General features: G+C 40.2%; 1 protein-coding gene across 1 annotated transcript in view; it reads right to left on the minus strand.

Moving 5' to 3' along the window:
• clstn2a (calsyntenin 2a) overlaps nt 1-16,481 on the minus strand; it is a 223,816-nt gene extending 207,335 nt beyond the window's left edge. The window contains exon 1 of the mRNA XM_084119337.1: nt 16,229-16,481. Coding sequence (XP_083975463.1) covers nt 16,229-16,301 — 73 coding nt within the window. The 5' untranslated portion in view covers nt 16,302-16,481. The remainder of the gene's footprint in view (nt 1-16,228) is intronic.

Genomic DNA, 16,481 nt, shown 5'->3' on the forward strand with positions numbered 1-16,481 from the left:
GAGCCATGCATCTCGCTTACCAGCAGACGGGCTCATCTGAGGCCACTGCTGCGAGCTATCAGTCTTGAGATTCCCCATGAAGAGGATGGATATTGATATTTCAAATTCTCTTCCGTGTTGTCAGTGGCCTTGCATTACGAGTTATCTCTAACAACAGTGAGGGCACAGCACAAAAGATGCAGGGTGCTAAGAGCCAGAACTAACAGTGGAGAGATCACTTCAAAGTCTGAATGGGCAGGGGGAGAGAGAGAGAGAGAGAGAGAGAGAGAGAGAGAGAGAGAGAGAGAGAGAGAGAGAGAGAGAGAGAGAGAGAGAGAGAGAGAGAGAGAGAGAGAGAGAGAGAGAGAGAGAGAGAGAAAGAAAGAAAGAAAGAAAGAAAGAAAGAAAGAAAGAAAGAAAGAAAGAAAGAAAGAAAGAAAGAAAGAAAGAAAGAAAGAAAGAAAGAAAGAAAGAAAGAAAGAAAAAGAAAGAAAGAAAGAAAGAAAGAAAGAAAGAAAGAAAGAAAGAATGAATTTTGACTCAAACCTTTATAAACACCTATATGATTATATTCTTATCCTTAAATTGTTTCTCATTCATATTCATTAGATGAATTCAGTAGATGAATTTATCAAATGACCACCATCAGTCCTATAATAAAAATAGGGTATATGAATATGATAATCATTATTATTTATGGTATATCTCAAAGTAACATGGTATTATCATCCAATACCATAAATCTACCTTGGTAGCACTATAGTACTTGTCTGTAGAAATAGAATTTAAGAAAAACAGAAGACAGAGAGAGAAGGGGGAGAAAGAATAAAATAGGATTGGGACATAGGATGTGGTCTGGCTGTCAGCACTTGTTTTGGGTTTTTCCTCAGATTTGTATTTCACTGGGTCTTATTCTGCCAAAGGAAGTCCTTATCATTCTCCATCCTGAAAAAAGTCCTTAAGCACGGAGTGCCCGCTTTGAAAGTCTGCCCATGTAGCTACCTGATAGCAGGCTGAGAAAATGCCTTGTGAACTGCTACAAAACTCAGGAACCTTGTGTTCTTTGACTGTTGACTGTTTACCGGAGGTGCTAAAATCTTGGTCAAAACACCTAAAACTCTCCAGAAACTTTTACATCATTTGTTACCAGCAATGACTATCTAAATTTCACATACTAAGAACAGGACAATCCGTCATTTAGGATCAATCGGTCAATTGCTTGCTGTGCTGATGTCTATGTCATGATGATAAATCAGTATCATGTGATCAACAAGAAGCAATTACATTGCTAACATCATTTTTACTAGAGATCGTTTTACAGTGTTTATTCTTGGTAGTGGAAAACTTAAAGGCATAAACATATAGCAAAATCAGAGCCTTTTCAATCAAAAACAGTGTGAAAGTGGCCTAATATACTGAAATCTAGAGGAAAAACTCAAGAGAAAAGGAGGGATTTTTTTCCTCAGGCAAAGCTAGAGACTTGAGCGAAAGTCTCGGTTTGGTCTCCATTTTATCTCTTGCTGTCTAGAGGAAACCACTGTAATGCTTTGCAAAGAGCCGCACTGCACAAGCACACACAGTCCTCAAACAAAACTCAGCTCAGCAGAGCAGCTGTCAGTGAAGCATGTCTCAAACTGCCATTTATCCACTGTTCTCAAATCCAGAGTAGCGGTTTTTAAAAGTGATGTGAGCAGGGCAGCCAGACAAACAGCAAAAATAAACACACACACAAATTGAGCTGACCACACAGAATTCTCTTTTATGCTGATAGGGGGTAAAAATAATGCTAGCAAAAACTAAATGTCTATGAGACTACTGATTTTTTTTTCCTGATTCCCTTCTGCCTCAGTTTTATTTGTTTGTAAGTTGGTAGGGGAGGTTGGCAAAAATGAACCCGAATGCAAAAGATCTGATGCAATCAATTACTCATCGCATGTAAAACAACCGCAAACACAATTTATTAAAAATGAAGTTGCTCTTCCATGGTGGGGGGGGGACACACTCTCTGTGTTGGAAAGATATACTGCCGTGGCGAGGCGAGGAAGAGAGGCATACGGTGGGAAAGGCAGGGGGTAAGACGGCGAGATATGGAAACAGGACGACTGAGGAGGAGGGAGGAAGTCAACTTCGAAACACCACGCCACCTCAACCACACGCTGGGTTGCAGTGGCAATGTGGTTACGCTTGAGCGCGGCCCACAGCAGGGAGCGCTCACTGGAGAGCCCAGCAAGACATCAAAACAGACTGAAATATGCTAGAGAGGACGTCCAAACGCCACTGCCGCAGAGAGATAACACGGACATATGCATACACATTACAATAGAGTCGCTCTCTTTCAGACAAAACAAACACACATCAGTCACTTCAGAGTCAGACATACTGAGAGATTTCTACCGCAAGTTGCAACTTATAAACCCAAAGGAAAAGTTTTTTTTTTTTTTACCCAGTTCATTGTCATTCGCCGTTTCTGATGTTTCTCATTAAATTCCTTAGGATAAATACTAATAGAAACAAATGATACTACATACTCTGTCAGTTGTTGAAAAAGCAAGAGTATGGAGCTTAACCCGTAGGGGTCTAAAGTGTTTTTGGGGTCCTTGAGATGTTTTGACATGCCCTGACATTTGTGTTTTTTTCAGTTGCTTACAAACATATTAATGGCAAAGGTGTCATAAAACTGATCTTTCTTTGTAAAAATCATACATTTTATCATACACATTTCAAAGTTAAAGATTCATTATTTTGAATTGGAACAAACACTATAATAACACCTTAGTTGATAATTCAATAGCCTACCTACTTTATTTTTGACAAAACATCCCATACTATATATTTAACATTTAGCAGAAATTGGCGAACAAAAACTTATTTGATGTGGCAGTAGTCTATTTTACTGTAAAAAATGTACATCTATCTGTGTATCTATCCAAAACTAGTCAACGAAATCTTGTCTAAACATACATATTTCATCTAGCATATCGTTTTATGATATATTAATATAGGGCATATAAATGTTAATTTGCAGTTTAATATGTTGCTTATACAAAGACATTTTGTTTCAACATATTTCAATCGATTTTTACTCATCTCAGTATAGCAATATAGTTTGGGAAAAGCTAAACTAGTAGATGTGTTCATGTTCATGTAAAAATAGCATGTTGTAAGTGCCTGTAGTAAACAACAGGCGCATATGTGCCGTTCATTCACACATAGACACGAGATTCATATTTAAACAGTCTTTTTGCGGTTTACATACACTATATCACGATTAAAACAAAGCACTTAAGAATCAAGAACTTAGGCTACCATTCACAATCCTCAGCTGGATCCGTTGCTCCTCGAAATGAAACCGAAACCAGCACTGTACATTTTTCCAGGATTATATTACTATAAGGCTATTATTATTCGTCGCAGCGTCGCAAGACAACGTAAAGTACATGAATCTGAATAAACTTGATGTGTTTTATCGACCTGATGTGGGCGTTGACAGGTTTGCATGGACTGCCTCAGATAATTTGCTTTTCAATAAAGCGCACTCTCCGTAGGCGTGTTCACATTAGCAGATAATGAGTTGCCATGAGAACGACTGACATCTCTCTCTTTTCATACAGATTACATAAACAGAGAATATTTATTTTCGTTTTGAATTAGATCATTTAAAAGTAGAAACTTAAATGATTATAAATATATATTGCTCTTGCCTGTGTGACTAGTATTCGCTGAGTTTTGTTTAAGTTTAAAAACGTGCTCCAGAAAAAACGTTCACGGAGACGGAGAGGCAAAAAGCACACCCTGTTTATTTTCTTTATTTTACAAAAGCACAATGTTTTGTTTCGATTGTAAGTGGACACATGAAAAAGTAGACATTTAACAGTTTATTTTTTTCATATTTCTTCAGTCTGTATGACCATAAATGACGGAGTATTTCAAGTCTATTCCCAGCAAACACATTTACGTTGTGGCAACGTCTATGGCACGTTGCATTTCTACTATGGCAACGTCGCTGTCTACGCGCACGCAACATTGTAACAACGTATCCTTGCTTGATGAAGAAGAATGAGACGGCCCAACGGTCAGTTGAAATTTAAAAGGCTGATAAGGCACAACCTTAAGCAATGGCCCTGAACGGTGGTTCAATGTCAACACTGTGACAACGCTGTAACAACCTTCACCACACAACGTAGTTATTGCAACCTTTTGGCCATGTTGTTAAAACATTGTTAGAAGGTCGGGTACGCTGTGCCAACGTTCTGTTTGCTGGGTTTTGCTGCTATGTGAAAGAAGAAAAAACACGCAAAACATGCCGCCACGTTTGTCGACCCCAGAGGGTTTTTAAGGGCCAGATTTAAATACTAAGACGGCAGACTCTGGCATCTTGATAAATATGAGCACAGTTTGAGACATTAGATCACCTTTGAAACTCTAGAGGAGACATGAGATCATGTAGTCTAAAGCCCTATTCGCACTGGATTAGTATGATCTGGGGACCACGTGTGATTTAGAAATTACATGTATTTTACTAATATTATCACAGGAACTCGGTGTTCAGCGAAATATGGTAGGTCATTTGCGGGGGAATTCTTACTTTACAAAATTACAGACATGGCCGATTCGCACGGGATTAAGATCACAGACAACCTCCGCAATTATTACAAATGACTAGAGGTCACCAGGTAATACAGTACTTATCCCGTGCGAATAGGGCTTAATTCTCAGGGGGCAAAAAAAAGCAAAAAAGCAAAACACAAGTAAAAGTTAAACCAATTTCTCTTTGGTAAATCTCACTGGTTTCAAAAAGAAACAACTGAGATATTAAACCGTGTTTCCTTCTAATTTAAACACTATTTTCTACCATATTATCTCACTGTCCATTTCTCACCCTATCTGTCAGCCACTCTCAAACAAACACGCAGACACGAGTAACAGAACCGCAACAAATTATGTCTTAAACGAATACACCAGAGAAGGACTGTGCCGAAAATAGGTCAGATAGTTCCTGCTCTCCGGAACCAGGTCGCATTAGGAAAAGGAGGGAAAGAGGGGGGAGAGATGGACGGAGAGAGAAAGAGAGTGGGTAGAGCAAAGGAGAAAGAGAGTGAGAAAATAAGTAAGTGAGTAAGTAAGTGAGTGAGTAAAAAGAGTGAGTGCGGCCCTCTTTACACCTGGTATTAAGATCCGTTTTGGTCAATCAGATCACAAGTAGAAGAGGGAGACTCATTTCTTTTTACACCTGGTATTTTAATCGATCTCTTTTGTTCACTTTCAACCACTTCTGTCCAGATTTCTTCGATGGGGAGGGTCTATGGGCGGGTAAATGTATGGGTCTTTTGATCTAATGGACGAAATAAGCTCATGCAATTTACAAATGAATGCGCCCGGAGACGACGGAATCAGGTGGTCTTTTGTGGCTCTTCGAACACATGAGTGTTTACACAACAAAAGCAATGGTGTTTTCGACTACCTCCATTTTAGACCCCGTTTTCACCTGTATTTAGCATCGTCCACTTATGATCCGATCGACCAAAATGCATCTTAATACCAGGTGTAAACAGGGCCTGCCTGAGTGAGTGAGTGAGTGAGTGAGTGAGTGAGTGAGTGAGTGAGTGAGTGAGTGAGTGAGTGATGAACAGGAAAGAGAGGAGAGGAGAGGAGAGGAGAGGAGAGGAGAGGAGAGGAGAGGAGAGGAGAGGAGAGGAGAGGAGAGGAGAGGAGAGGAGAGGAGAGGAGAGGAGAGGAGAGGAGAGGAGAGGAGAGGAGAGGAGAGGAGAGGAGAGGAGAGGAGAGGAGAGACTGCCTCACTTGCATTCATCTGGGAGCCTCGAGCGCACTGGCACAGGTGTTCAGACAGGGACAATTCAGCTCCAAACATGAGTAATGAGCACTCAGGGGGAGTGTGTGCAGGTACACAACACACACACACACGTGTTGTTTTCATACTTCTCTTCTCTCAGTGCGGTGCTGCCGAGAGTCACTGCAGATCCCTGCAGGTACAAAGCAGCCCGTGTATATTTACCAAAACAGCAAGACTGAGCTGGAATCAGTCAGATTACCAAGGAAAATCATTTTTTAAAAATTCATGAAAATGATAGTAAATCACATCTTTTTGCAAGGTTGTCCTACACAGCTCTTTTTTAGTGTAAATGTCAACCCCCCCAAAAAAAAAATTCATATGAGCCAGTCGACATGAAAACATTGTGGTCCCTCCTGTGGACAGCAGCGAGAAAATAAAGGGCACCTGCGATTGTCTGTGTGATCCGAAAGAAAAAGGCGAGGCGACAGATTGCTCCCAAATCCAATTAGGCCTGTGCTCCTTTTCCCCGTGAGTCTAGCGCGCCGCACTCTCGCTGAGAGGGTAGAGAGGAGGCGGAGGAAAAGGGGGTTTTGGAGAGATAATGACTCAGACTGGAGAAAGACAGGAGAGTTAGAGAGGCTCTGTGTCAGCACCGACAACCTTCAAGTCTAGCAGCCCTGAAAACCCTCTTCAACGCCTCCAAGAGGAGCAGCTGGCTTTAAGTTCGGTCAGCACAAAAGCTGGGATCACTCTGGCTTTTACACAGACAAAGTGAGAGCGAGAAGGAGCAAAGAGCGAGTCAGGCACCTATCAAAGCCCTTTAAAAGGCCATAGCTAAGGTAGTGCATGTTTGGATCCAGAAGGTCCAGAGATAGATCGTTTTTTTTGCAGATCACATTGAGCTTCCCAATTAGACAACAGGAGTTAAATTAGTGATCAACCTATATGTTTTTTTTAATTGGCCAATTGTAATGGCAATATGAGATCACAATATTTAAAGATAGTAAATAACGTATTTACTAAATTGTAAATAACTAATTTCAAAATGAATCAATGGGGTTCGCATTTTCTCTCAGTGTGTATGTACTTAGGTGCTGTCAAAATAAAAGCCCTGATTCTGACACTTATCGGCCAATGCCAGTAATTAAAAATGCCACATATTGTTCGATCGGCCTTGAATTTTCTCATCTCATCTTCTATTTTCTCTCCACTATATTGTTAAAAAAAATATTATTTATTTGGTCTTATTTGTTTACAAGAGCATCTCACACTACAAAGTTATTCGCTCATGGGTTGTTGAGTCGTAAATAGAATAGTGTTGCTCATTAAAAAAATTTAATGTCCCAACATTAAAATTTATGTCTACCTGTCCCTTTTGTGCAATTTGGTAATAAGTCTAAATAAATGGTCAGCGTATCGCTTCGACATGGTGTGAAAACCCCTCCGGTAAGTTCAGCAATAACTCTAGCCTGACATCTGTGAGGGGTCCAGAGGATTCATATAGCTCCTCCATATTTCAGATCATTGGCTTCAGTTGGGATGTCATTATGAGTGACTTACGACCCTTCAGCCAAGTCCTGGGCTTCACTCCGATGCTTTATATCTTTTTCTTTCTTTCTGTGTTCCATAAGGACACTGATAATGTGTTGGAGTGGTCAGAAAAGAGTAGCTACTCTGAGACCAGGTTCAAAATGCTGACTTTTGTACAGCATTTCATGACCAATGGCATTCATGATTGGTTGCAATGCTGACTGTCTTCGTACAATGGACATCAATGGTTTTCTTTTATTGTAATAATCATGTCTTTGGCTAGTAAAAGGTGGATGCTGCAAATACAACACAGGATTTGTCATTAACACATGAGCTTGAGTGTCTTTTGGAATGATTTATTAAAACAATCAGTTCATAAGAGTTATTAGTTTGTAAATCGGCCTACACTAGTCACATAATGATCCTTTTAACATGCAACCTGTGAGACGTGCTTCCCTACCGTTATTTTGCAGCAAACTGCATTTATGCTGTCATCACATTCAAAACTTTAGCGCTGGTGATTCAGTAACGTATAAAAAGCAGTGCAGGAAAGACTGTGAAGCCTATATATTTTTATCGCAATGACAAAGGAATCGTTCATTGTAGCCATTTCTCCCTTGCCTATGTGCATCAAACAGCACAAGTCATGGTAACACTTTACTTGAAGGGGTGTGCATAAGACTGACATGACACCGTCATAATCATGACATGACACATGTCATGAATATGAAGGAGGTTTTATGCATGTTTATGACAACTGTCATTAAGTGTCATTCGCTCAATTATGACATTTTTAATGCAAATATGACATTGTGTGAGATGTCTTTGTTATGGCAACTTGACATTACTAAAACAACACAACCTGTCATAAATATGTCATAAACATGACATAGCAGATTAATTATCAAACTTAAGAAACCACTTAGCTTTATGGGTTAACATTTGGGTTGGTTTTGATATTGGCTGTCATGAAGCCATTATAACATTTTAATGACAAATTAAATTTGTTTATTTGTTGAGGTCAAGAAAAACATTCATGACACAGTTATAATGGCCTCATGACAGCCAATGTCAAAACCAACCACCTGACAGTTTAATGAAATGTTAACCCATAAAGCGAAGTGGTTTCTTAAGTTTGATAATTAATCTGATATGTCATGTTTATGACATATTTATGACAATTTATGTTGTCTTGGTAATGTCAAGTTGTCATGACAAAGACACTGACAGGTTATGATGTATTGGTTTATGTCAAGTTGTCATCTCAAACAATGTCATATTTGCATTAAAAATGTCATAATTGAGCAAATGACACTTAATGACAGTTGTCATAAACATGCATAAGACCTCCTTCATATTTATGACATCTGCCATGTCATGATTAAGGTGTCATGTCAGTCTTATGCACACCCCTTCAAGTAAAGTGTTACCCAAGTCATTTATCACTCACAGCATCATATAGCCAGTCTCTCTTTGTCTTGAAATCCCACGTCTCACAAAAACATCAACCCACTTCGAAAATTATCAATTTGAATCCTCATAATGTAATTCTGGAGTTACAACAAGGTAAAACTGATTAGAACACATTTTTAGCAGAAAGTAGAGTCTCTGATTCACTCATATTGAGTAAAGCATTCTCACATTGCTATTTAAATCAAAAGCTATCCAATTACTAAAAACATGATTCAACTAAAAAATACCTTATTTACTTCTCAAATAAGACTTTTACAAGTCAATTTTACTTGCATTTGGCACTTGATGCTTGTTTATTTTGAACCCTGGCTGAGATCTTTCTAAAAAGCACTTTTATAACTCCTACAAAAACTGCCACACAGTAAACACACAAGATCAAAACACACACACACAAAAAAAAGAAAAGAACAAAGAGCATGATGGTGAGAGGGAATGAGTTTAGGTGACTGAAAGCACCATTTTCATCTCAGGTGCTAAGAACCTTCACCATTTTTTCCTTTTATCTTCTCCATCCCAATATCTTCCTCTTATTTTCTTCAATCCAACGGAGGAGACCATATTTTAACGGACATACTTAAAGTGAATCAAGTGCATCACTGCAGGCGAGAAGGAAAGATAATGCCTTTGACTCCAGGACGCACCGTGAAAATTAATAACTGCTTTCATGAGGACAAGCTTCCACTTCCTCTGTTCTCGCAGGGCGGCACCGCTTGCCACTGATGTGGGACTGCTCGCGGACAGCCTCCGACTCCACAGGAAATCAAGCACTGAGGAGAGAGACATATCATATACAACCTACAAATACACACCAAAACCATTTGATCTCTGCTTGTGCGTTTGTTGCACGACATAGCATTTTCATTCCTGCAGCGGTGGCGAGAGTGCCATGGCATGCACTATTGATTTCAGCTTCAGTCAGCACAGTCGCCACATATATGAAAACACTCATGGCTGTCTCTTTTTCATCTCTCTTTGTGCCAGCGCACTCTCTCTTTCTCCCTCTCCGAGAGCCAACAACTCACTCACAACGATCCACTGAAACACAGAGAGACGTCGCACCTGCATTAATATTTTACGCTGATGTGTGCAGATCCTGGCTGTAATTAAAACTACCCAGCAAAGTGAATTCACATTATCTCTGTTTGAGTCCCAACAGTCACCACGTGTGTGTTTGTGCAAGAGAGAGAAAAGATCAGGAGCCACACGCCCCGATGCTGCGCTTTTCCACCTGGGAGGAAGGAGTGGGCGGCACCGCAGCTGCTCCTATCTAAAACAAACACCTGCAGTTTGACAGCCCGGGTGTCTCCTGCACCCGCAGAACATTAACATCCTCCTAACTCATTTATGAGTTGAAGATAAAACTCCAAGCCTTTTCGAAGCATCCAAACAACACAAAGAGCAGCACCTGCGTCTTGCAATCCCTCAGCGTGTTACAAGAATATCCTCCAACCGCTCAATTAAAAATAGGCTCTGTTGGTATCAGATCGGCACAGTGTCCGATCCTAGCCAGATGGACGAAGTAGATCAAATGCCCGAAAGCAAGGTAAGGATTACCATAGTAATGAGTAAGGTAAGGAGAGTAAGGTAAGGTTTGCAGGGTAGAAATGGCTGTTTTTCTTCCACAGTTACTGACAGCTGGGAAAAAAAAATTGAAAATGCACTATTTGTAAAAGCATCATATTCAGCCATATCCTCAACTGCAGCCTAACCACGCGAACATAACATAACTTCAGAGGATTTCATGGAAACCTCTCAAAATTGTTGCAGGTTTAGCGGCAATTAAATAATACAACTGCAAGGTGGCCATATGAGGGCACATGTTCATATTATATAGGCATTGTGTAATGGTTCAGACAAGGAATTACAGAAGGAACACGTTGCATGCATACTTCAAATTGAAAAGGAAAAAGAAAATGGTTTAGAAGTTGTTTTGTGGGGCTTGACCATCCCTATGGAAGACCAAATCTCCATGCTACACCACTGACTTCCAACTGAGAATGTCAAGGAGAAAAGTATTGGTTAGCATGCTAAAAGTTACATTTAATTTGGTAGGGTGTTTCTCTGTAATGGTAGCAAAAATCAAAAATCTGTTCAGTCATTTTTGTGCAGCCTAGTCCAACAATCATCTGAGCCAATTTTCAGTGAGAATTGGACAAAAGTAGTGTAGCAGTGAAGAAGAAAAAAAAATAATAATAATAACAGCATGTTCCAAAATGGCAGCCAATAATCAGAAGAAAGAAAAATCACTTTGTTTCTAGACAAAAAGGTTTTGTACACTAGAACATTTTTAAGTATTAAACTATTAAATTGGTAGTGGTGCTATTGGATTTGTTCTGAAGACCCCAAAGTTGGTCAAGGGACCAACCCCAATTATCATTTTCCCCATGTACGGTTAATAGGCTTGCCATAGACTACCACCTAGAAAAATAATAACAAAACTAACAGATCAGGGCTCTTCAACTCCAGTCCTCCAGGCCAGATTCTCCAAGGCTAATCTAAGCATGGTCTATGATCTAGACCTTCGAAGTGGAGTGCCCTGTACCCAGCTCAGAGTTCTATTAAAACCAATGATTTGCGCTCTCATTCTGCCGTCCTGTCACCATGGAAGGTCAGAGAGGGTATTTCCACAGATCGAGCTGGATAGATGAGATGTATACCGTTTTTTCCAAGATGCAGAGGAAGCTGCCAGCAGCTTGAGGCTTGATCCAATCATTGCAGGTCATCAGACAATACTTTTACTCCAGGTTGTACAAATGGCAAGCTGACTGAGATAAGGTTTAGAGTCCACTTTAATGAAACATGGAGTATAGCACTTCCCTACAACGGCAAAAGGTCAGAGCAACATATACTGGGGAGATGTTGTCCTTAAAAAGGTGCTATGGTAAGGTGTATCTAAAGGAGGACAGGAATGAGTTATGTTTGCTGCTTCCATGCGGTTAGCTTCTTTTCAGCACAGCGCGTTCAGTCCAGCACAAAACCCGAGGTCAGTGAGTGACAGTGCTGCAAGGCTTAGACAATAAGTCTTGTTTAATAAAAACATGGCATAGATGTTTCAGAGAACTCTCTGGGTTTTCAAAACTCTGGCTGAGAATGTTCGATATAATGGAGGACAAGATCCGAACACTGACTACTACGCTACATTCAATCTCTCACACAGAGAGGCGGGTTCTATCTCGCGGTCTACTGGAAGTAATCCATCTTGAAGCACGCCATTGTAGACACCGTGATTACATCCATTAATTCGCATTCACTTCGAAGGAAAGACATGCATCATACAGGGAAACGGTCATGATCCATCGCTCGGTAACATACGCCCATGCAAACACCTATACACGCTTGTACCCAATCACTATGAGCTCCCTGTTCACCCAATAGCAAGTTGTTAGCTCACCAGCACCCAGTGCAGGCAATTAGAAGGAAAGCTGGAGGACAACGTCCCAGAATCCCTCTAGAGCTAGAGCTAGAGGAATTTAATTGAGACTGAATCTCAGGGACTAGCCCACTTCTCAGAGACGGTCAGCAAATACGAGCAGGGTCCCAGCGCTCCAACACCAGCACCAGGCAATCAGCCGCGGCGAGGAGAGAAAATACATTCTATTTGTGGGCGGGAGTGTGTTTGTGCAACTATGACTTTGCAAGTATAAGTTAAAGTGCTAGTTCACAATACTGTAATCACCTTCTCTGCTGTTCCAAACCTGTTTGAATTTCTGTCTCCTGTGAATCACAAAATATATTGAAGACTGTTTTTATCCTAAATATGGACAAAAAACTGACATTTTTCAGAAAATCTTGTGCCCCAGAGAAAAAAGACAATCGTACATGACATGAGGGTGAGTGAATGAAAAATTCTTACATTTTTGGGTGAACTATCCCTTTATATCTGGGGTTCTTTCCTGCCTAAACAAACTAATCAGTAGCTGGGTTTCCATCAAAATGTAAAGCAAATCTTTTCAAAGTTCGCAAAAAAAAAAATTAGGTGTGTTTCCATCAAGATGACATCATCGAATGACAGTGGTATTGGTAACCTAGCAGCGGAAACAGATGATTAGTCACGTGGGTTTAATGTTCGCTACATCAGAATTTATTCGGCAAATGCGTTTCCATCTCCCATTATTCGCTTTTACTCTAAATACTAGACAGTTACAAGGTGAGTTTGATCAATGGTTTGAGCAAAACTCTGCAGCAGTTTGGACCTTAAGGACCAGAGTTGAGAACCCTTGCCTTATAGTGTGCACACTTGCTTTGATCTTCATGATTTGGAAATGCATCCGAGTGGAACAACAGTTGTGTGTGTATGTGTGTGGGGAAGAACATCCAGTGTTATTCCTGTGCAGATTGGCCAGAGCTGACCCCTGGGACAGACTGGTGCCATCTGACCAGCTGGCGAGAGAACACCACTAACAGGGCCCATCTTCCCATCAAATGCTCTTTCCTGCCGTTCCCTCCCTTTCATTTTCCCTCATCCCTCCCTGCCGCTCATCACATCGACGCTAATGATACATGCTGGGTAATTAAAGTTTAAATTAAGTTGAGCATTTGCATGGCATTCTGGCTTGAAGATTGGCACGCTCCTTGAGAAGCCACATCGTGCCGAAAAAAGAAAAAAGAAAGCAAGATCTCTCGAAACAAAAGACGAAGACAGATCTAACAGCTGTGGTCCACTTAGCGGAGTGTTTTCAATACTTCCCGAACAACGGCAGCGAGGCAAAAATGAAAGGAGAATGCCTTTGCTTTCCCACAAGTTTGATGTACTTAGGTCGCAGCACGAAATCCTAAGTTATGCATCTATTCCAGATCAGCAACCCAATTTATTTAGCTCTGGGAGAACGCTGTGCTTTCTCTGAAAAGGCCAGCATAAATCTCAGCCTGCTTTTACAGTCCTACCCTTATTTGTCACTGCTTTTCTGTTTTATCCCTTTCTTGTGTTCTCCAGTGTGCTGAAGCCAATCTCAGATTCTCTCTGTGAGACTCAGTGTTTTAGAAATGCTCTCCAATTCTCAGACACAATAACACACGAGCCGATTGTTAAATAAGGCGGTCAAGCTCTGCATGTTGCGAAATCATCTGGTAGCACATGGCACCAACTACGCCAAGGTCATTGCTTTGGTTCTTAAACACGCATAATGACAAAATGTATACTCTGAATGCACAATCATAAAAGTAAAGGCAAAACAACCTTGTGTGCAGAATAAGATTCACAAAACAAGACATTCAATAAATTCAACTGTACTGATTCAAATTCAGTTAACTTTTTTAACTCAGAGATAAGACAGGCTGCTAGTGAACTTAGTATTACAATAGCACTCTGATGTAATGTTGATGAAATCCTCCTTTTTTTGGTGAGGCAGAGTTTTGAAGGCAACCTGCCAGACATATCAGAAGGTTTGGAATGCATATCATACCTATGAAAGTGCATTGAGTCATAATGTGAATGGCTTGGATTTAATGATTGGTTTATATTTGCAATATTTCTATTTTATTCCTTCTCTTCCAATGGCATGCTCACCTTGTGCAGTTTTTCATGCATAAAGGAGATTAATTTTCAACTCATATTCATTGCATTCAAAATTTTATGGAGTGCTAGAATCCAGAAAATTGATATGCAAATATTCAAGGTTCCGATTCCCTGATTTGCCAATCTGTTTCACTGAAAGAGCTCAATCTCAAGCAAGGAGATACTTCTAAGGAAAGTAAATCAGGGCATGCAGGTAGGCCTACTGACAGACATTCCACTTGTGTGCGCTGACGAATAATTGAGGTGTTCCATATTCATCACTGCCCCAGAGACACAATTAGATCTCTTATCTCAATGTTTGTGTTCCTACAAACACATTAGCACCTTTTTTCCATGGGAGCGACAAAAAAATAAAAAAAATCCACTCTTTACACTCTTGAAGTCTTAAGGACTATGCAGCTATTGAACGCCTCATTGAACCTAATGGAGAAGATTAAGAAGAAATGCAGCTACAACAAGCGCAGTAAATTAAACTGATCACGCAGATAGATTACTAGAAATGTGCTATAAAGGTCAATGAAATATTGATGATAGGAAATAGCTATATTAAGGCTCATGCTGGGAAAATTTGCAGGCTCTATTATTGGTTAGTGCTTCAGCAAAGCATCACTTTTATTATTATTATTATTCGTCAAACTTATTATTCCTTCACCCAAAACCTAAGCGCATAACTCATTGTGCTACTGTTTGTGCAACGAACATGAATGATAGCTTATTGAGTAGAGGTGATCTATGACTTTTATCAAGGATTGGATGTACGATGTATGCCTGGCTGGTGACAAAACAGCCAGAAAAATTCCCTTAGACATAAGGGCAGAGGGTTTATATGTCCATATCAAAATGTCATAGACACTTAGGGGACTCAGACCAGAGAATCACCCAAGCAACTTCATACAAACCAGTCAGTTTACATTTTAGCAACCAAATAGCAATATTCCCTAACAAAATCTCTACTTGGGACACCTGCCATATCACAACACCAAAATATCATAAAAACATGGGGATGTTTCATTGATTCATGTCACCTTACAGAGGCACATTAAGAAAATCTAGTTGTATAAATAATTCTAACATTCAGATGTATTTCATAACCACTACTTAAATGGATGCATCACACACCACCTTGCTCAACAGACGCTTGATTTTTTTTATTATTTTTTTTAGGTGTCCTACAAGAAGGGTCATCGTGCATTTTAAACTCATGCTGATGGAAAAAGAAAAGAAAACAGGAAATAGAAAAACAAGTTATCAACTCTTGAATAAGGTTTACTCGAAAGGGAAAGATTCATTGCCAACCTAAAACGAAACGCTCAGCCTTTCATTGTCAGTCCACATGATCCAATCTAACTGTAATTTATCATATCATCTAAAGCACTTGTGCACTAACAAATAACTGAGCTGCTCCATATTCAGCACTGCCCCAGAGACACAATTAGATCTCTTATCTCAATGTTTGTGCTCCCAAAACACATTAACAGTTTTTTTTTTCCATGGGAGCAATGCAAAAGCTTATGTTTTATGCTCTTGAAGTCTTAAGCACTACGCAGTCATTGAACAGAACAGATAAGATCTGTAGAAATGTGCCTTAAAGGTCAATGAAATATTGATGAAGGAAAATAGCTGTAACATCGATCATGCTGAGAAAACGTAAATATATAAGTCCCAGTCTGTATTGTGGTAAGAAATCTTCCTATAGTAATGAAAACATGATTATCCCGTGCCATAAATGAAGGTTCATCATTAAGAAGCGGGGAGTAGAAAGACAAACTTGTACTACCTAAGGACATAATGCGTTGCCAACCTAATGTAAAACACTCTCAGTCTGTTATTGACGCTGTGAATTCTACAAACTGATAGTAATTGATCACATATGATCTAAGACACTGCTCCAGGCGTTTCTTTTTATGCGGTGACATTCCAAGTTGTCCGATCTGCCTTACCTTTCCCAGCCAGGATGCCGCACTGCCCGGAAAGCACCAGGAAAAGCATCGCCGTTATCACGCACATCTTCATGATGAGCCCAACACTTCGAACAGAATGCGATGACCTAATTCTTCCTCTGTTAATCTAAAAAAAAACACAACTCTCTCGCCTGATCTGTCCTTGAGCGACGGTGAACTGAAGTCTCGCTAGTGAACTCCCAGCAGCGCGAGACGCGGTCCGAGCGCACGAGGTAACGCGGTCTGTGTGTCT

This window comes from Abramis brama, assembly GCF_963993115.1.
Source record: "Abramis brama genome assembly, chromosome: 7".
Lineage (NCBI taxonomy): Eukaryota > Metazoa > Chordata > Actinopteri > Cypriniformes > Leuciscidae > Abramis > Abramis brama.